This window comes from Benincasa hispida, chromosome 5 (assembly GCF_027475165.1).
Source record: "Benincasa hispida cultivar pf3 chromosome 5, pf3_genome.v1.1, whole genome shotgun sequence".
Taxonomy (NCBI): domain Eukaryota; kingdom Viridiplantae; phylum Streptophyta; class Magnoliopsida; order Cucurbitales; family Cucurbitaceae; genus Benincasa; species Benincasa hispida.
Window position 1 is genome coordinate 2,147,378 of NC_143482.1, and position 23,222 is coordinate 2,170,599.

At 35.9% G+C, this 23,222-nt stretch overlaps 1 protein-coding gene across 7 annotated transcripts; it reads right to left on the minus strand.

The window, feature by feature from the left end:
• Window positions 1-2,102: 2,102 nt before the first annotated feature.
• LOC120077940 (uncharacterized) lies at window positions 2,103-8,021 on the minus strand. Of its 7 annotated transcripts, none has more exons than XM_039032064.2 (11): window positions 7,705-7,998; window positions 7,367-7,417; window positions 7,087-7,163; window positions 5,702-5,763; window positions 4,685-4,765; window positions 4,518-4,606; window positions 4,218-4,292; window positions 3,986-4,089; window positions 2,873-3,064; window positions 2,726-2,788; window positions 2,103-2,431 (listed from the first exon to the last, which is right to left on the minus strand). In XM_039032064.2, exons 1-11 carry the CDS (start codon window positions 7,770-7,772, stop codon window positions 2,334-2,336), a joined length of 960 nt encoding a protein of 319 aa, XP_038887992.1. In that variant the 5' UTR covers window positions 7,773-7,998; the 3' UTR covers window positions 2,103-2,333. The 7 variants fall into 7 exon arrangements, with proteins under 7 accessions (XP_038887992.1, XP_038887994.1, XP_038887995.1 ...); XM_039032066.2 differs by lacking the exon at window positions 5,702-5,763 and adding an exon at window positions 6,740-6,789; XM_039032067.2 differs by lacking the exon at window positions 7,367-7,417 and having other exon boundaries at window positions 7,705-8,004.
• Window positions 8,022-23,222: the final 15,201 nt, after the last annotated feature.

A 23,222-nucleotide genomic window follows, 5' to 3' on the forward strand; every position in this document is an offset into this window, starting at 1 on the left:
AAATTTTTAAAGAAAGAAATTGCATCAATTTATGAAGAAAGAAATTGAGATGATAAATTTTGCCTTAGCTTGCAAAGCTTGTGGATTATGTATATCATTGTATACTCTTATAGTGGTTCATTCACTCGATGTGAAAATGATATATCATATCTCAGAAAGATGAGAAGAATGTTAGGTCCTGAAGAAGCATAAATTTTGAGAAATAAGTGCACTTGTATAGCTTGACTAATTTATACACTGCACTTTGTAGTACTTTTCAGCAGTTTTGTTACATATATATGATATTCCTCTAAAAGGAGGATATTGGAGTAGAGTTAAACGTAACGTTTTATTTGAGAATTAGTTTACATTGATTTATTTTATTATAATAAATCTAATTTTGATCTAATTGATTGTGAGGATGTAGGTTAGTTGTCCAACATACAAGCTTTTCTACACTCATGATCAAATGATGGCAACGATCAAATGGTGACGACACTGTCCAACAAATTTGTATTTGTTTGAAGGATAACCTAGCAAACTTATTTACAAAATCATCATCAACAACAACCTTTGAGAAATTGGTACACAATATTGGAATGCGATGACTCAGAGATCTCAAGTGATATTTTTAAGTGATGTTTCCATGAAATGAGTAAATATACTGTATTATTTTTATGAGTATTAGATTATATGAAATATATACTCTTTTTCTTTCACTAGGATTTTTTCCCCATAGGTCTTTTTCTAGCAAAGTTTTAACAAGACATATTTTATATATATATAATGGACATCTTAAGGAAAATATATGCTCATACTTCATGTGTCATACCTTCATTTCCCAAAGTGTTGTCTATATGTCTCAATATTACACATTATTAGTATCCATATAATTCATCTCCTACTTACCAAATTACCTATAAATAGTGACATTTAGTGGATTTTAAAATATATGCATACAATGGACAAAATCCAAGATGATTGGAAAAATACACGGAACACCAACCCAATCTCAAAATACTCACTAATGATATTGATTATATATATATATATGATATGCAGCTTCACATCACAAGTGATAGATAAAAGGGTCTTAGCAAACTGCGTCCTACGAACTTCAAGTGATCGATCGGTTTCCTCCCATTTGAAATAGCAAAAGAAAAGGACTAGACCTAGGTTCCTGAAAACATCTGCAAATCGGAGTCACTCAACGACTTACAACACAAAGTCTTGCTCATTCTCGATTATATTGCCTAGACGCAGAAGAACAAGGCAGCTCACCTAATCCCATCCAATGACTTTAACGTCAAAATCTCCCCAATTCACACACGCTCGTTTCCATCTTTTTAGAACAGGACAAAGATTTTGCACCGAGAAGGTTTTTAGAACTTTTTAAAAAATCCATTATTTTTATATTATTTACTTTTGTTATTTACATAATATATTTAATTTATTTTAAAATTATATTTTATTGACATCCAAGTTCGTTCGAATTCACGAGTTTCAAGCATTGATTAAATATTAGTGGCATATCATATCTAAATATGTTAACAAATTTATTAATTTGAAAACTTTAAAAGCTGGTGACAATTGGCTAGAAGACCAGGAACCAACCTACTAATTTTAATTAATTAAATATTAATAACTATTTTATTTACATTTCACACTATTTATAAAAAAAATGTAGGCTGCTTGATTTGAATGGAACTTTGAAAGCAAAAATTGAGAGAAATATGGAGACAAAAATCACTAGTCTTAATTAATTCAGAATAATTATTTAAAAAAATAACACAAGGGCTTAATTCACCCAAATATTGTAGAGCCAGTTTAAGTTTGCATAAGCTAACCCAAACATTCACCAATAGCAAGAAAAAATCGGCCAAGATTAATCAATAAGTTAATTACAAATTACAAATTTTTTTAATATAATCTAAGTTTTTTTTCACATTTCCATCACATTAAAATTCTTATCAACTAAAGAGTACAAAACTTGACTATAGTCAAAACCTCAAATGGTTTAACGGAGAACAAAATTGAACTCAACTAAGTAGAAATGAATACAAGAATAATAATAACAAAAAAGAAAGGAAAAAAAAATTACTGAGTACTGGGAAACATCTCACTGGCCAAGGCAAATTGACTGCTCTTATAAGCTAAACGCAAAACATGAACAAAAACAACCTTGCCCACCACGTTATCAAAGGCAAAAGAAGAAATTACTGCTCAACAACGCTGTAAGAAGCCAAATTACCACGCTACTAAAAACAGTATATTCTGATAAAAAAGCATCTCACTGGCCAAGGCAAAGCATTTAGCTCAAGAAAATAGAACAGTGAAAACGAATAACTTTTTAACTAAACCTGGTTTCTACCACCGCCGCTTGTTCGTCCGCCTATCCGTCCCCGACCTCGACTGTAACCCCTACTCCCTCTGCCTCTATCATAGCCAGTTCCTGAAAGGAATGCAATTGATTTATTTGAACAACTCAGCTTGATCCATCCTAACCACACAGATCGTTTTCAACTCATTCTAGAAGGATATGGATTTGGGATATATTAAAAAAAATTGATGTGTTTGGTTAAACCAAGAAATAGTTAAGAGGTCACTTTGAAAACATTCCATCTCTTTTTCTTAAAATATCCTAAAAAATACAGATCATACCCCATGAGATTAATTCAAGAGTTAGGTGGCACCAAAAATTGACAAAGATTCGGTACAAGAGAAGAAAGTTGAGAAAGAAAGTTACCACGATATGTCCAACCTCTGCCTCGCCCACCACCTCTACTCCAATTTGAGTACCCACCATTATCTATGTTGACAAAATAGAAACTAAAGATTAGGTCTTACTCAAGAATTGGCATGACTAAAACCGAAAGAGGAAAACCTTAAATACCTTGATAGTTGCCTTGGTAGCCACCGGATCCACCTTGGTAGCTTGATCCCCCTTGATAGTGCCCGGATCCGCCTTGGTAGTGGCCATAACCACCCTGGTAGTTGCCATATCCCCCTTGGTAGTTTCCATATCCACCTCTGCCCCAACCACGTCCTCTCCCTCTACCTCGACCTTGGCTTTGGCCATATAGATCTGCCAAATGCAGGAATGTCTCGGAGTTCAAGAGAGGACATAATCCAACAGTTAGTAATATGATCTTCATTAAAATTTGTTTACAGATTTCCCAGACACGTTAATAGTGACCTCCGCAATGAATTAAAATTAAATGGGTGCTACCAATCTCTGGAAAACCTGTGGTGTGTGCTTATCATATGAAATTATGTTTCCTTTTGGATAAGAAACGATTTCATTGATATATGAAATTATGTTATTCTTCATTACCATCAAAGTGATTCCATTCTTTTAGATTCCCAACCAGTATCTCAAACCCAACCAACATCTAGTCTACATTAAACATGTCCACCGCCTTAGGAGTTAGAGCTTAGGGGCATTGGCAATGGGATACTAAAAGCATTTGAACACAGACTCAGAAGACTATAGGACGATATAACTAGGGAAAGCAAAATTAAAGCAAAATTCCTCAAGGGGTCAGGGGAACCCCCAATTTGACTGGGAATGGGAGTCAAACCGGAGATTTAATTCAGGTCCCAATTGGGGGACAGGATAGGAATGGGGAGAGGATCCCCACCCTGAACCTGACTTGAACTACAATTTTAATATATTTATCAATTTTTATTAATAGTTAATAAAAATTGAAAAATAAAAATTGGAGTTTTTTCTGTGGGGAGACCTGAAAAACGGGAAATTGGGTGGGGGAGGGGATGAAAAATCCCTGCAGGGATGGGGATGAGAAGTGTATCCCAGGTTGGGTTAACATTCCTGGAAGTATTGTAAATCCCAAGGATTCTAAATTTTCCTGATTCTGTTTTCATGTTTTTTTAAATGTATTTCTGTTGCCGCACGCCTGCTCTATAAAATAGGGTGGAAGATATCACATTCTCTAAATCTTCTCACAATAACAGTATATTATATTTTTCAAGACAAAAGGACCACCTTCATTAACAGCATTGTAATATGGACGAGACTGTCTGGGCTGTTGGTGTTGCTGCTGATTATATTGTTGCTTTGGCTGCTCCACAAATTGTGATGCTTGATACCTACAAATAATAAAACTTTTCATCCTAAAACATCTGTAATAAGGAACTTGAGTGTAAAAAAATGGAAAGCAGCTCATCAAAGACTTTATTTTCACATCCTACAGCCAACAGTTTCCAAATTTTCTTACCCAGGAGAGTTTTTATTTAGCTCTCGATTTGACAAGGTAATTGATATCATTGAGACATGACGAGTCATCTCCACACTGCATCATATGTCAGACGTTAATTCTTAAACATCTGCAAAAGAGTATGCTAAAGCTACATACCTACAGCAGAAACAGTAAGCAAATCTGCAATTGCAAACTAAAGAATACCAACCCACAAAAGGCAAAATCGTGAGTGTGTGCATAATGCAACCAACCAGCAGTAAGTGAATAGGTCTTCATCAGGCAAATAACAGAGAATAATTCTAGAGACTAAAAACTTACGGTACAAGACCTTCTTCAATAGGTTCCCATACATCAGTTATGCTTACTGAGCTGATGGAAGTTTCTTGATGCAATCGTGGAGTTCTCTTCTGTTTCAGAATGAAACTAGCCTGTTAATTATAAAATTGGTTACATAAGCACAGTTCCAGAATGTAAAGGACTCAAACCTTTAAAATTTCTGCAATGGCAACCGCTTTACTGATTGCCTGCCCCATGGCTTTCAACACTATCTCTCTAACACGTTTGTCCTGGATTAAAAGTGAAAACATGATATATTAATCCAAAGTACAAAAGATTCATTCTCGGTCCACAGTAAGCACATGCTTAGTAACATATGAATAAACAAGGAAAAAAAAGCCTTGAACTTAAATATCTAGATTTCTTTTTAACCAGAAGAGATACCAAGGGGGATCTAAAACAAGCTGAGACGTAAAATTAATCTAATCAAAATTGAACTGACTGATTAGGTACATGTTCTTTTCTTTTTCTTTTCCTTTTCAAAATCATACCGGTTTGACATCAATTCATCAAGTGTGATTTTTTAAAAATATTTTCAATGTCTAAGCATATCTTTAAAAAATAAATAACAAAAAATAAGAATAAAGAGTCTTCAAGTAACTGTTTCTCTATATGAGTTTCTGAATAACTCTGCATTTATTATATACTCTCTGTAATACACTTTCAAGTGCTGGTAAAACCATGTCTAAGCAACTCACTTTCTCTAGTTTTCTTTCTATATTTTTTCTATCGTTGAGTTGTTGACTATGTTAAATTAAAGATCATAAAACTTTATTTTGCAATTTTGAAATCACAAAAACAAAATATAGAGAATGATCCAAGCTAGTCTTCCAACTTTTGGTTTCCAAACAAATTGAAACATAACTGGGAACCACATTAAACCCAAGTGCAAACCAAAATTCCTCCCCAGGCCGCTCCACCCCCACAAAAAATATTCCTCTCAAGCCAAATGTCCCACAACAAAGCAAAAAGAATAAGACTGCTAAAGAATCTTTCCTTTGACATGAAAAGGAAAATTCAAGAACCTCCTCAAACAGTGAACAACCTCTATTACAAGCAAGCGCAAAACCAAAGGTCCAAAAGGACCTGTTCAAAAGAGAGGTAGCAAAATCAAAATCAAAATTAAATGGTCAAGATCCTCTTCGTGTTTCCTATAAATGACACACCATTGAGGCTGCAGTAGTTTCTGGATTTGATCTTGAGTATTCGCTCTCAAATGTAAAACTTTCTGTGCAAAAAATTTCATTTTCTTAGTTTTAACCTTCAATAGAAAAATGCAGAGGATCCCCGAGGGGGAGAAGGGGTACAAAGAATCCAAAAAAAATAACTGCTGGAAAAGCTGTAAGAGGGCTACACAAGCCAAGATCTGGAATCCATTCTCCCCAAACAAATGACTAGTTGATCAAGTAAATGGCATAATACATATATAGACAAATCCTCAATCCCAAAACCTATTAAGCACATCCTAGAACCTTCATCAAGATGCCCCAGAAATGGAACTCATCAGGAGAGAGAGAAGAATAATGCAGGACATTTTTTGAACATGGATAGACATTTGAGAAAATTTCTTGATTACTTGGGTGCACATAATTGAGTTTGTAAGGATTAGGTTCAGCCTAAAAACCAAAGGAATAAAACTTTGCTCAGCCTTGAAATGAGGGAGGAAATAGGTCAGGTTTTATGAAACGAAGAAAAAAAACTTCATATGATTTTCTAAAGCTCAAAGCTACTCAATTCACAAAAAGTTAAAATTAATTTAACATCATATGTTATTTCAAAACCACATTAATTTATTTTAATCTGATGTCTTTGAAGGATTTGGTATTATATAGAGCCCTCAAACAGAAAAAACCAACTGCTGCGCAAGAATTCATCACAGAACCTAACTTTTAGAACGACCAGACTTGGGGACCCAGGGGTTCAACTTAAGTAGTGAAACAATGGAGCAAAATGAACAACCACAAAAGCAGATGACAAAACTGACACATTCTCCAAAAGAATATAAACTTTCAAGAACTATATGCTAACATAAGAAAAAGAAGTTTCTTGTTGCTCCAGTTAAATTAAATTGTCCACGATAGTTAAATTGGGCCCAGATTAAATATTCCTAACTTTTGCATTCCAAGCCTATCATGATTTGAAATATTCAATGGCGTGTAGAGTGCAGATTCAAATTTCAGGCCTTATGGTAGAGGATACAGTGCCTCGACTAGGTGCGCTATGCTCAGGCTGGCCAATATTGAGAAGAACCCATCTGCTAATTGAATATATAAATATAGGATATTAAACTTGATCCCATGAATAACATCAATAATTGACTTCTTCAAAGAACAAAAAATAGTACTAAACAAATTGAAGAAACCCATGAGCCAAAAATAAAGAAATGACCATTAAACATGATCACTGTATTAGCATACTTGATACATTTGGTAATACATTGTGAAACATAAGCTCTAGTGTATATGATTGTTTTTATAAGAAAGAGAACTACGTGGCTATATCTGGATGGAAAATTTATATATTAAAAAAAATGTATACAAATAGTAGAAACCTGAGCCAAAAATCACGTCAAGATAATATACAAACACCAAGCTCCACATGATCACTGCCTTAGCGAAATTACTCGATCTGAGAATACAGTATAAACTATAAACCATAAATTCAACCGTATATTTATTACTTTTATAAGGTAAGGTGAAAAAAATGACGTAGCTACTAATTCGATAGGCTTGAAGAAAAAACTATATGCACTGTAGATAATCATCAGGACAGATGACATTTCACGAGCTATCGCATGTTAAGAAGTACCATAGCTCGTGGATTAAACTTACAGACCCTTCCACATACAATGCATATGCCGCAAAGCATCAGCCAGCGAGCAACTATTCCTCAAAAAGTCACAAGTAGAAGAAATAAAATCAATATACCAGCAGATGTAGCAAATCAATAAATGTCGGCTAAAATGACAAAAAAAAAAAAAGAAAAAAAAAAGTAAAAAGTAATTCAAACAGCACAAACCTAACCTCATAAGACAGATTCAGCATGAAACAAAATATCACAGACGCAACACACAAGCAGAAAGAACAATAAGATGTATACACAAACAAGAAAAAAATGAAATGAGATACAATGGCTAATGAAAACAATAAAAGAAGCCGTGAAATGATACCTGGAGCAGGGTGGAAGCATAAGTGATGTAGTTTCGAATAGCGCCTTGACTCGTGATGCGGATTTCATTTTCGTTTATCGGAGATTCAGGTTTAGGTTTCTCGACCTTCTGGTACCTATCCATGGCGGTTCTTCGACAAGGCGGGAAGAGAGAGAGGGAAGAAGAAGAAGATGATGATGAAGATGAAAACAGAAACCCTAACGGGCAAGAGGAGAAAGCTCAGAGTGTTTTGTGAGTGTGGTTTTGAGCTGAAAGAAAGAATAAGGGGAAAGGAGGCTAAAAGCCTAAACCCCCCAACAAACACAGCCAACACCCTTGGTTTTTGTTGGTAAAAAAAAATCTTTTTTGACCAAAATTTGGGGTTGGATCAATTTTAATCATAAACTTCCGATACTATCAATTTAAACCTCATATTTTGGTATACTCTATTAATTTATAGGTTATACCTTTAATTGAGTTTTGTTTCAATCTCTAATAGACAAGTTTTCCATATATACCCAAAGTCACATGTTGTTTCGTAGTAGGAACTTGTTTGTTATTTTTCAAAAATAACTATTTTTTTTATATTTGTAAGTGTCTCAGTCGATTTATGTATACTTTGGCTAATCTTACGAGTTAAGGGACAATATGCTGACCCTACAACATTTAGATGTCAGGAAAACTCATAATATATTAAATCCTAGGCAGGAGATCACCATTAAGCAATAAAATTGCTAAAGAAAATTTGATGCAATGGAAAAGGCATTAAGTCAAATACATGGGAAAAAATAGAAAATTATCTCTAAATATGAGAGAATGCCCTCCAATAACAAAAGTTCAATATTCAAATGAGATTTCAGAAGCTTCCCGTTAGAACATTAAAGTGGCAATTTATAAAACAAACAAGTAACTAATTAATTCTGAAATAATAATTAAATACTAACTGTATTTATTTGAAACATAGTAAGATGGTCTAATTAAGACTCTATTTATTAAGTTATCATTTAGAATATGCAACTCTTCTAAGTTAGTATGAGTTCAAACTTATATACACCCACTCTAGTAAAACCTAAAAGAGTTAGCATATTCTAAATAATAACTTAATGTGTTTATGAAGGTCTTCATTCGGCAACCTTGAAAATTGTCCTATGGTTTAAAGCATTTGAAACATTACCGGCTTTAGCTTGAATTGACTGGCTTCAATGGTTGGGTTCCTAATCCCTGAATTCAAATTTTCATAAGTGTTTGTGGCCTAATCACATATAACTCTATCCCTCTCTTCAACAATGAAGATGAGATTCTGCGAAGGAGCTACTAGTTGCTGAGCACCATTAGCACCTCTTGTATCTTGTTGAAAGCGAGAAGATCCAGGTTGATCCATCGTGTCTTGTCTTGCAACGATACCAACAAAATTAACATGTGCGCTCAACTCATGTTACTCTCTTCACTACCTCTTCTACTCCTTATGGAATGGATCAAACTCAAGTTGTTGAGGCATTATATTCATGCACTACATATAACCTGCAAAACAATGAAGTTCCAAGCTTGTTCCTGAAATTGAGACTTTGGGTCGCAAACCGATTGCAATCTTCTTCTGTAAAACTGAAAATTTTGCTAAAAATCATCGTTCCCTTGCAACTACAACCTAAAAACTCATTGGGATGCGAAACAAAGGCCCTTAGATGCAAGTTTACACTACAAACAAGTAATATAAAATGGACAAGTCCAAATATTGAATATCAAGAGAATGGAGTATAAGTAATTAGGTTTGAATAAAGAAAAACCTCCTCTAAATTTTCAACCAATGATGACCAAGAAAATTATTTTGATTTGTGGTGTGCTTTGAAAGTAAGGAAATGTAATACTAGGAAACTATAAGGAAAAGAGTAGAAACTGATAGAGAAAATGTGGTTTGAAAAGATATGATAAAAAGATAGGATTCTAAAAAATATTTCATTTTGCAAAACGAATATTGCGCCCATTATGTACCTGCAATTATTCTACTCAACTGATCCAGATGCACCTACATCTCTACTCTTTCAAGTCGAGAGGGGTTAAGCTTGTATGCGATTAGATTGCATTTGCAATCTACCCTAATCGATACTTAACCATGTGAATGAAATTTAACCCTTAACACATTTCTATGGGTAATTCAAACTTAGATAGTTAAGCACGTAATCCAATGATCCTATAGGTATTGCCCTTTGTCGACGGATTAGACGAAATCCTATTTTGGGCTTTTCTCCTAAGTAGTCAATCTAAGTTAACGATAAGCTCAAAATTAACAAAAGAAAACATAAATTAAGTGTTGAGCAAGTAATAGGGGACATATGAAGTTTTTATTCCATCATTAGGCTATTTACATCTTTGGATTCCAGAAGGATTTTTAAGCTCCTACCATAAAGTAAAGAACATAAAGTGTAAAGAATGGAAGGACCCACATTATTAAATGGATGGAAACAATACAGGCGTTTAAATGTAAAAAATAATAATAAAAAATATATATATATATATATTTATATCATGTTTGATAGAGAATTTGAAATCAGACATTTGAAAATAGAGTTGTATTTCATGTTTCCAGATGTGTTTGGCAGCAGTTTCAGAAATTGGATATTCTAATTTAAACAATTATTTAAAATATACTTATTTCTATATATTTATAAACCATAAAACTTGTTGTAGTTACCCACTGATATTTAGTTGTCAATAAATTATTATTAACTTTTGTTATCAATATAACTTATGTTAAAAACATTTATATAATTATTATGTTGTAATATTATATAATTTACAATACAATACATAATATATATTATATTTTTAATAAATGAATCGAGTTTATAACCTGACATATTGTATTATTAAATGTTTTTATCTTTATTTAATATAATTATGCATTTTAAAATATAAATATTAGTTTATAACATGACATTTATGTATTACCAAATTATCCGTGTTTGGGGTGCAGAGTTGAGCTGGTAATTATTGTCTGTATTTGGGTACTGAGTTGAGTTGAGTCAGAAAGTCTGTATTTGAGGTGTAGAGTTAAGTTGAGTTGAGTATTTGGTGCAGTTTTCTAAATGAAATTGATTATGTCTTTTTTTTTTTTTCCCCATTGTTGATTTTAATTGTCAACAATACACATATTTTCCTAACTTTTTATAAGAAAAAAAAAAACTTTTATTTTTTTCATTCTTAAAACATAATCGATTCTCTACAAAGTATTCATATACTAAACACACAATTTTCAATTCAATTTTTGAACACTCGGGGGTTTTTTGGGTCACTGAGATGATATAGGATGTGGGTAGTTTTGATGTCTGAAGAGTTATAATGTTTAGAGAGTTCTAATCGAGTATGTACGATCAAGTATGATCGAGCATGCTCAAGCACCGAGATGATATATGATACACGGAAGGAAAAAGACAGTGAGATACGAAACACGTTACGAAAATGGGCCACAAACAATCAAAATCAGTGAGATAGGATAATGGACCTCCAAACACTGAGATGATATAAGATGTGAGGATATACCATCTCATATTGGGCCCCAAAACAACCTCTCAATTACACAACATGTTTTTTCTTCATTTCTAAACACCAAACACATTCCAAATAAATTATAACTAAACACAAGTACATAGCACTCACGCATGACCATCGAATAATCTTAAAAATTAGACAACAACTTTTCTCTCTTTTGAAAAGTGTAACATATTTAATTTTAATCACACAATTTAAACACCAATTGCGAAACGATTATATATTTTCCCAAAATATATATCATATTTCAATAAAATGAACATATCTCCTTCTATTTGACAATCACTTTTTAACCCTCAATTTCTTATGAATTGATTGTGTGTGTGTGTATATATATATATAATCATCTTACTGATTTAATATTATTATAAAATCATTAACATGTTCTACACATAAATGTTCAAGCACTCAATAACTTAACAGTTTATGTTTATATAATATGCATCGTCTATGTCAAAATAAAAGTGTGCATAGAATAGTTACCTTTCATATCATAATGATGTTCAGAAGGAGCTAGTATAGTAAAGTTACATTCTTTAAAACGTCACAATAATATATGACAGCCAAACATGTGCCCGTTTCAAAAAACAAGTTCACAAAATATATAGTGTTGGGTTGAAATATTAAGTGGTTAATCTTAAGGGTCCGGGCGAGTAGGCAGATGCATTATCATTTTCACGCTTGTTCTAGTACAACGAGGAAATAGTCTATCTTTTGTATATCCGTGCCAATGATATCAATAAGGTCGCATCTACCATCTTCAGTCAACCCATCAATAGCAAATATTGCGTCAACTACCTCATCTAACGTCCAAATTCTAGCTCGTACTTATCTATTTGCCACAATAAGAGTCTGCCCATGTGTGCTGACTGCATATCAGTGATTGATTACATGATGTCGATTATTTCATTCTGGAATGTTAGTTGTTTCCTCTTATTATCTCTAGAAGGCTATGCTGATACACTTGCTCTGCTTATGGAGATATCCGGTACATTTGCTCACCTCGTGAATATATCTGGTACATTTGCTCTTCCCATAGACATATTTACCTTGATCTTTTTCCATTACATCTTTAGGCAATTAGGTTTGTTCATTATATAGGTTAGGGTATTCCTGTGATTCTAGTCGAATCTCGTTTTTCATTCATCGGAACAAATTTGACACCATCACCATCGGAAGCTCACAAGAATGTCTGGTTGCCCTGTCTTTCCCAAATACATTTTGTAGTTCATCGTAATCGGGAAATGGCTTGTTCTACAATCCCTTTGTGTTGGGATGACTCTACATTGGTATATAGAAGCAATATTAGAATTTATACAAAAATAGGTGTTGCGTACATTGTTTAATTTTTTCTTTTTTAACTTACTCGAACCCATATGCCAAGGATCTCCCTGTCCACCTGAATACACTTGAACTCTTTGTTCCATCTAAACCCTGGTTGATTTAATATCTTTGATATTGCCATGTATTGCTTCTTCAAACTCCTAACTTTATATTCAATGGTGTTCTGGTTTACTCCACAACCGGGCAGTTTCTCTTTCATCATCCGTTCCAAATATTATAGATATACTAGTCAAATCGCTCCATTTTTAGACTTCCAACCAAACTCCACTAAAGAGACTAGGGCATTCACCAACCAACATCCTCGACTTTCATCCATGTGTGTTTTGATCTGTTTCTATTACCTGTCATTCTGATGCATGCATGTGTACATGGTAAACATGTTATTCAAACTTAAAACATTGTGCGCCATATTATAATAAAAAAATCATGAAGTTAAATAGATGAATTAAACATGTTCACACCATAATTCAATTACGTAAATATTGTTTAACAAGTAGATAATATATTCATTTTTTTTAATCAGAAATACAATCACGATTGTTGCCACTGGGAAAACATTTCAGCAGCGAAATCATCTCTAAATTGAGTCCATTCGTCTGATATCTCAATAAATTTGGTATTCTTCCCTTATATGAGAACATATGCATAATTCTCGTCCATGGACTCATCAAGCATAACACCCATCCCCATCTCTCTTGCGATCAGGTTGTGAATCAGACAACACGTAGTTACTGCTCGACATTGAACCTGTACTGAGTAGAAGGATTTCCCCCTAAGAATTTTCCCTTGCCCTTTCAACAATCTGAATGCTCGCTCGATAACATTTCTTGTTGAATAATGCTTCGTATTGAAAAGTTCCCTATGAGTTATTGGTGCGTTGCATGCACCACACCAGTCTAAGAAATGGTAGCGTTCCCCTCTATATGAAGCCAATAATCCTTCAACATTGGGGTAGCCAACATTACACAAATAATGGTATCATGTACAAGTTTTAGATTGTCATACATGTGTATTAATGTATTTACGCAAGTTTTATAATGTACATGATTGATTCTTATACCCTTTGGAACCCTCAGTCCAAGCGGTTGAGCAACTGCATCCCTGAGAACCCTAGAGTCGACGGTTGAGCCTTCCTATCTTGGCATGACAAATATAAACTCTCCATTATGATCATAGACTACAAGAACATTTGTGGCGATTTTTCCCTTTCTCGTCCTATATCATGGTCGATCAACGGCACTGACATTCACTTTAATGTACATGTCGTCCAATGCTCCTAGGAAATTCTGTTGGAGTTGTGTTAATCATGATAATTCGAGATAATGCCAGCATAAGTTATTTCAGATGTATTCAAAGAATAGTATTGAAAACTTATTGTACTAGAACCATTTCCATCGTCCATCGACATTGTTAGGGTTAATGCCTTAAATCTCATAGGTCTTGTAGTTTGTAATGGTATTGTATAAAACAATTTTTTTTTTATTTAATAAAATATGAGCTACTTTATTCAACATTTAGTAGCATTAGCCCACAAAACCAATAAACTAACATCCAAGGTTATTTTTTGTAGCTTAAACATGTATGTAGAGACATACAAGTGGATCATGTTTAAGTGATAACCTAAATGGTTTGTAGTAGATGGATAAGGTTGGGTACCTTATCCTGGTGACACTATGAATACGACCCGCTTTATAAATGTTACAATTATTGTAAAGTTCTACAAATGATTTGATCCCCATCATTCATATAATGACATGTAAGCTGGGGTGTTCTATACAAAAAGGTTTGTATAAGACCAGACCACAAAATGAATAGTCTTATTATATAAAGCTGTTAATAATATAGACTTACATTTCACCAGGATGACATAGGTGACATGACTTGAATCCTGAGTGAGTTATGAACTCCTATCTATGAAGGCAGTCCTTTGATTTGCATGAGTGAGAGTGGTTAGATCGTTGACTCAATATGCTTTCCATTTTGGGGATTCGTTTGATTGGGCAGTTGGGAACACAACTACATAAGACGAAATTAACTTTTTCCCTAATGTCAGGCTAAATAGATAAATTGCTTTCTTAAAGGCTAATTCTGGGGCTTGAACAATGTGGCACCACACTCTCATTTGACTTGAGAGGGGTTTGATCATAGTTGGACTATTACTTATTGTTCATTAAAGGGATCAGTGGTACATAAGAAATTAGATGTAACTATAGGGGCAAAATGGTAATTTTGGTCCAACTGTACTTACGAGTAATTTGTGAAGAGTTATCCACTGTTGACTGGTTACATCTATTAGACACATAAATATATTTGTAGTGCGAAAAATGGAGCTGTCGGTCTCTAGTGGAGTGACCGACAGTTAATAGATATTGAGTAATTTAATTAAAGGAGTTAATTAATTATTCAAGTACCATTGGAGCTTCAAACTACGGGTCCATAAGATCCCCTCTGAGCTCAACTGAGATTATTGAGAATTAATTTTGGATTAATTTGAATTTTTCAAATTAATTGAGAGAATTAATTATATATGATATAATTAATTTAAATTAACTGTGATATAATTAATATAATGTATTTGATACATTATAATATAAAGTTTATTTTGAGGGGAATTAAGTATTTGAATATGATTCAAATACTAATTATATGGATTGGATTCATATAATTAAATTTAATATAAATGTGATGTATATTAAATACCACGATTGATTGAGAGAATTCAAACTATAAGTTATATTGTATTTGATACAATATAAAAACTATAGGTTATGTGTTATATTTGATATAACATATAGTTTAATATATACTATATGATAAGATATTTTATATAATAATAATAATAATAATAATAATAAATTTTAATTTTAATTAAGGAGGAAATTGTAACTCTCTCCCTTTAATTTTCTCAATCACTCCGAATCGTGGGAAAATCTGGGAGTTGGTTTTTTTTATGTATTCATCATCTTCTTCACGAGAGAACACATACAGTCTGTGTGTTTATCGATCTCCCAACGTAATCCTTCTAGAGAAATATTTCTCTCTCAAAATTCTCTCCCTCTCCAAAAACCAACAGGGTCCACACCTTCTGTTTGATTCTCTACCCAAAGGGGAATACAGAGGATTACCTTTTGGTGGTGGCCATATTGGATTGTTGTGGTTTGAGGAGAATTGGAGAGTTTGTGACCAATTGAAAGGGATTTCGTGAAGATTTTGGCTTCAAAAGTATTTAATTTCTAACCCTTCTTCCTCATCTACAAAGCATGCTGTAAAATTCTGTTTATAATGCATAATTTATGTTCTATGTATTTAATTATGTGATTTTGAAAATTGGGAATGATCATTGCTTCCGCAGTTGACCTCACAGGTCCTTCAAATACATGTACTTGTAATCAATTTGAGGGTTTTTAGCAAGACTGTGTGTTGTATTACTACTCTGAGAGTTGCGTTGAAATATTTCAAGACCATCTCGCCAGATCTTGAAAAATGTGTGTGCTACTCAATTCTTGACATTGTGTGAAGGAAATCAAGCATGAGGATTTTCATGAGCAGCGGAAGGATCGTTCCAAATTTCATTCGGATTGAACATAAACAATTACAGTACAAGAACGAAAACTAACAGGTCATGCACAACACAAAATTACAGCATGCTAATTGATGACATGCAGAAATGCATATCAACTCATGCCTTTTATTTAAAATTATGAGGGCTGTTAAGCAGAATATGCGGCAATTATGTTAGGAATTCATGAGAAAATGAGCTTGCGTTGTTCAACATTAAGAATCTCGGCTAACCCATTGTTATGTGTTTTTATGTGTTCAATTGCCTATTTTTGTAGCTAATACAAGAAGTGGACGCAAACACGGAAGCCGAACTACCGCATAGACGACCGCATGCTGAGAAACTCTCCATCACAAAGGCGAACGCGTTCGATCAACGCATGGGTGTTGCGGTAATCAGCCGCATGCATCCATCGCATGGGAGTTGCGCTCATCAAGTGGTTGCGGTCATCGTGTCGAAGTTGCGGTATCAAGCGAATGCGGTCACTGAACAATTGCGGCTACGCGATAACGCATAATAGAGGGATCAACGCAAGGTTGATGGAATGAACGCATCAACGTACATCTCGGGAAAATCAAAAGTTGATATTGACATTTCACCTACCACGCCGTTAGCCGCAGAGATTCAAAAAGGACTAACGCGCAGCGAATGTCAGAATCAGAGCAGTCCATTAATGCTGCTAGCGATCTAAGCTCTATATAAAGAAGCCGATGAGCAGAATTTCAACTCATCCAAGGTTTTCACCCGAGGTTCGTCTTAGAGCAAATCCTTGTGATCTAGACAAATGCGTGAAAAGAAAGTTTGAGAGTTTTCCATCTCCTTCTTTCATTCCGAGTGACAACTGAAGCTAGATCTCGAGAGAGTCAGCTCCACCGCCCATCCATGGCACTGCCGGCAGCCTTGACGCACATCCGCTGGAAGCAAGACGTTGCTTCTAGTTGGTCATTTCATTTTCTCTTCTTTTCTTATATTGTATTGTATTACATTTTGTGATTAAGGAATTAATACATGATGTGTTCAATGCATTTCTGTGTTTCCTTCGATTCCATCTCCATCTTTCTTTACTTAGCATCCATAACTTCATTGCATCACTTAGTGAGATTGCTAGAGTATCGCACACTTAGTCATGTGGATTAGGGATATGAAGTATGTAGCAAACCACTGCGAGGTGTGCGTTGCGTGAGTGTGCGAGTAAATCTTATTTGCTTAGTGTGAAGCTAACGCAGCGCTTGTCTATGAGTAAAGTTAGTAACAACTAACTTCCGGGAGGGCAAGTGGTTGGCATTAAGCAATGTAAGTTATTGTTCACTAGAGATAGGAATAATCTTAGGTCAGCCAAGTTTATGTGGTTACCTTGACTTATGAGCGCATCAATCATCATTTAGGCATACTTGAGAGAGTAGTCTAAAACCCAAATCTAGACACGAGAGAGCGGATTGAAACGCATAAGCAAGAATGGGGAACTTAGAGATAAGCTCTGTTTGCTTTTACACAGCGTATGCACCCTACAGATAGGATATTGCATGCATCCAGAAAGTAGAATACGGTGGTATGCGGCTATTACGCTCATGCGACGAGAGCACGTGAGCGGGTTATGGAGGTTTAAGCAGGCATAGGCTTCTCGGCACTATCGCACATACATCGCATACGTCCTAGAATTAGGCTCAAGTGTATGTAGCATGATCGCATAGCTTGCGTTGACTAAGGTTCCCCTTGTGGTCACTCTTAAGGGTTGTAATGAAGACATCCCCACATTTTATCTATTTCTCCATCCATTTACTTCCTGTCAATAGTTGTCGTGTCTCTACCTCTCATTCATATTTTCATTGCGTTGTTTGTTACTTAGGAGTAGGAGTAGTGTTAGCTTAGAAACCCCTCCCATCCATTCTTTTATTCAACTGTCGCATGCACATTACTGCATATATCTTGCTACAAGTCCCTATGTTCGACCTCAGATCACCCGAGAAACTTACATTCGCATTATACTTGGTGTGAGCGCAAGAAAACTTGTGACAAGATGCATGGTCATTGCATACATTTGTTAACGCAAAGTCATTCCAACGCATGACCATGACGCATGATAATCAACGCATACATTAAGGACATGCATCGCATATTGCGTCCACTGAATTTTAGTTGTTGAGTATTTGACATCTAATTTTCCGTCATCAAGTTTTTGGCGTCGTTGCTGGGGATCAAATCTGGGTCACCCGCGTGACAGGCAGGAATACTTACCACTATACTACAACGACTAAAATTCCGTGGACGCAATATGCGATGCATGTCTTTAATGTATGCGTTGATTATCATGCGTCGTGGTCATACGTTGGAATGACTTTGTGTTAACAAATGTATGTGATGACCATGCGTCCTATCACAAGTTTTCTTGCACTCACGCCAATATAACGCGAGCGTAAGTTTCTCGAGTGATCCGAGGTCGAACACAGGGACTTGTAGTGAGATGTATACGGTAATATGCATGCGGCAGTTGAATAAAAGAATGGATGAGAGGTTTCTATGCTAACACTACTCCTATTCCTAAGTAACATACAACACAATGAGAGTGTAAATGAGAGGTAGAGACACAACAATTATTAATAGAAAGTAAATGTATGGAAAAATAGATAAAATGCGGAGATGTCTTCATTGCAACCCTTGAGAGTGACCGTAAGGGCAACCTTAGTCAACACAAACCATACGATCATGCTACACACATTTGAGCCTAACTCTAGGACGTATGCGATGTATATGTGATAGTGCTGGGAAGCCTATGCCTGCCTAAACCTCCATAACCCACTCACGTGCTCTCGCCGCATGAGTGTGATAGCCACATACCACCATATCCTACTTCCTGGACACATGCAATATCCTATCCGTAGGGTGCATACGCTGTGTAAAAGCAAACAGATCTTATCTCTAAGTTCCCTATTCTTGCTTATGCGTTCCAATCCGCTCTCTCGAGTCTTAGATTTAGGTTTTAGACTACTCTCTCAAGTATGCCTAAATGATGATTGATGCGCTCATAAGTCAAGGTAACTGTATAAACTTAGCTGGCCTAAGATTATTCCCATCTTTGGTGAACAATAGCTTACATTGCTTAATGCGACCAACCACTTACCCTCCCGGACAGTTAGTTGTTGCTAACTTTACTCATAGACAAGTGCTGCATTAGCTTCACACTAAGAAAATAAGGTTTACTTACACACTCACGCAACGCACACCTCTCGGTGATTTATTACATGCTTCATATCCCTAATCCACATGACTAAGTGTGCGATACTCTAGCAATGAAGTTATGGATGCTAAGTAAAGAAAGATAGAGATGGAATCGAACGAAACACATAAATGCATTGAACACATCATGTATTAATTCCTTAATCACAAAATGTAATACAATACAATATAAGAAAAGAAGAGAAGATGAAATGACCAGCTGGAAGAAATGTCTTGCTTCCAGCATATGTGTGTCAAGGCTATCGGTGGTGCCATGAATGGGCGGTGGAGCTGACTCTCTCGAGATCTAGCTCCGGTCGAAGGCTTCGATCGTCACTCGAAATGGATGAAAGAGATGAAGAACTCTCAAGCTTTCTTCTCACGCATTAGTCTAGATCGTAGAGGAAAACCCTGGATCCGTCCTAAGGCGAACCTCAAGCGAAATCACTGGATGATTTGAAATTCTGCTCATCGGCTTCTTTATATAGAGCTTGGATTGCCGAAAACATTAATGGACTGCTTGATTCTGACATTCGCGGCGCGTTAGTCCTTTTTGAATCTCTGTGGCTAACGACGTGGTAGGTGAAATGTCAACATCAACTTTTTATTTTCCCAAGATGTACGTTGATGCATTCATTCCACCAACCTTACGTTGATCCCTCTATTATGCGTTATCGTGTAGTTGCACTCATTCAGTGACCTCATTCGCTTAATACCGCAACTTCGACATGATGACCGCAACTGTTTGACGAGCGCAACTTCCCATGCGATGGACACATGCGGCTGATTACCACAACACCCATGTGTTAAGAACGTGTTCACCTTTGCGATGGAGAGTTTCTCCACATGTGATCGTCTATGCGGTAATCCAGCTTCCGGGTTTGCGTCCATTTCCTGCGTTAGCTACAAAAATAGAACATTGAACGCATAATAATGCATAATAATGGGTTAGCCAAGATTCATCATCCTGAACGATGCAATCTCATTTTCTCATGAATTCCTAACATAATTGTCGCATATTATGCTTAACAGCCCTTATAATTCTAAATAAAAGGCCTAAGATGACATGCATTTCTGCATGTCATCACACCCCCAAACTTAGAATCATGCTTGTCCTCAAGCATGCGTTATACTTAAGAAATTCTAACTCACCTTCCGACTTTCCTTTGCGATGACCAGCTTCTCAGAATATAATTTCCTCATAATTCTAACTATCGCCACAATGCTCCCCTCCACTTTGGCTGCTTCTTCAAAAAGATATTTTCCAAGTTTATATCCGACAAGCCTTTGCTAAAAAACTTTTTATTCATTCACTGCAACTTTGCGTTTAGCTTTCGAGAATGCATTCGTTCAAAACACTTCAAAAATTTGCGATGACTTATTCAAATGCGGCGTTGAATTTGGTTACGCTCTTCGTTTTGGCTTACCCCTACGTGTATCATGCGGGCATCCAACTTCGGTTGCATTCCATATTCAACTCAACTCTTGTCTTGCTTGATTTGGCTTGCGCCAGACAGAGGAGTTGCGCTTATGCGTTGATCCTGGCGACTTACTTTCGTTTTGGCTTGCCTCCACGTGTGCATGCGGACATCCAACTACGGGTAAGTGTCTTTCACGACTTAACTCTTATCAACATAGGTTTCCCCATTGCGTTGATAGTGGAGTTATGATTCTCAAAATCCACACCATTTTTTTTTTTTGCATTGATCGCAATGTAATGAACGTAATTCTTCGAGACTGCTGCCACCCCCAAACTTAGAGGTTGGCGCATTCTCACCACAAAGCTAAAGACAAACTCACAGGAGTGTAATAAATGTTTGAGCAAAGGTTTACACAAAATAAAACTTAAGACTTTCAAAATTTAAAGAAGCTATTAAAAGCAATGAGCGTCTTGCGATGATTAGTTAGAAGATACGGTGAATTATACGTACCATCATAGAAACACCGCAAAGCAACGCGAATGGGAAAGAAAGAATTTCAAAAGGATAATGCATAAAGGATAACAAGAAAATAACCTTAGGCGAAATAACGCGTGCGATCATGCGTTGGAATTCACACGATCGAAGCCATGCGTTGAAGGATGAAAGGAATTCTTCCGTCGTATTGCGTACCGAGGAGACTTATTGTTGCACCTATAAAGAGCAAACACACCACAACCAAGGAAGCATCCACATATCTAAAATAACAATAAACATAAAAATAAACTAAACTATGAAAGCAAGGTAAAGATAGAGTAGAAGACATCCCTGAAAAAATAGAAGTGTTGTCAACGCAAGGAGTCTTCCATGCAGAAGATTACTCTCAACTGCTTGGGTCAAGGGGCCTACCCTGACCATTGGAACTTCCAGCAATTGTTGAGCTCATATTGGTCACCATGTGCTTAGAATTATCTTCAGCTCATGCGACTGATTGCCCTTCTACCTTGGGGTCAATACTGGCTTTCGGCGCATCGCCTACACTTCAATATTGGTTGTAACTTGGTTGCACAAGCTGCAATACTCCTAAGGTAAAAAGGTTGCCTGCAGAGACACAAAACTCATCAAACAATTAGCTGCCAAGTCCCCGGCAACGGCGCCAAAAACTTGATGACGGGAAATTAGATGTCAATTACTCAATAACTAAAATTCTGTGGACGCAATATGCGATGCATGTCCTTAATGTATGTGTTGATTATCATGCATCATGGTCATGCGTTAGAATGACTTTGCATTAACAAATGTATGCGATGACCATGCATTCCTGTCACAAGTTTTCTTGCGCTCACGCCAAGTATAACACGAACGCAAGTTTTTCGGGTGATCCGAGTTCGAACTCAGGAACTTGTAGCTAGATGTATGTGGTAATGTGCATGCGGCGGTTTGAATAAAAGAATGATGGAGGGGTTGTTAAGCTAACACTACTCCTACTCCTAGCTAACAGACAACGCAATGGGAATATGAATGAGAGGTAGAGACATGACAACTATTGACAGGAAGTAAATGGATGGAAACATAGATAAAATGTGGAGATGTCTTCATTGCAACCCTTAAGAGTGATCGTAAGGGCAACCTTAGTCAACGCAAGCTATGCGATCATGCTACACACACTAAAAGCCTAAATCTAGAATGTATACGGTGTGTATGCATAAGTGTCAAGATGACCGCATACAACCACCATATCCTACTTCTTAGATGCAGCCATTGTCCACTCCATAGGGTGCATACGCTGTGTAATAACAAACGGAGCTTATTCCTAAGTCTCTATTCTTGCTTATTCAAACCTAATCTAGCTCTCTCGAGCATTGATTCTAACCTAGCTCTCTCGAGTCTTAGGTTCTTTCTTTGAACTTTCTCTCGAGTAGCTCTAAAGGTGTGATGAGCGCATACATAAGACAAGGTAACCACACAAACTTGGCTAACGTAAGATTATTCCTATCTTTAGTGAACAATAGCTTACATTGCTTAATGCGACCAACCACTTACCCTCCCAGTTAGTTGGTTGTTGCTGACTTTACTCATAGACAAGCATTGCATTAGCCTATAGAAAGGCGTTGCTATAGCTTCACACCAAACAAATAAGGTTTTCTCACACATTCACACAATGTACACCTCTCGGTGGTTTGCTACATGCTTCATATCTCTAATCCACATGACTAAGTATGCGATACTCTAGCAATCTCACTAAGTGATGCAATGAAAGTTAAGGGTGCTAAGTAAAGAAAGATGGAGATGGAATCGAAGGAAACACAAAAATGCATTAAACACATAATGTATTAATTCCTTAATCACAAAATGTAATACAATACAATATAAGAAAAGAAAGGAAAATGAAATGACCGGTTGGAAGCAATAACTTTCTTCCAGCGAATGTACGTCAAGGTTGCCGGTGGTGCCATGGA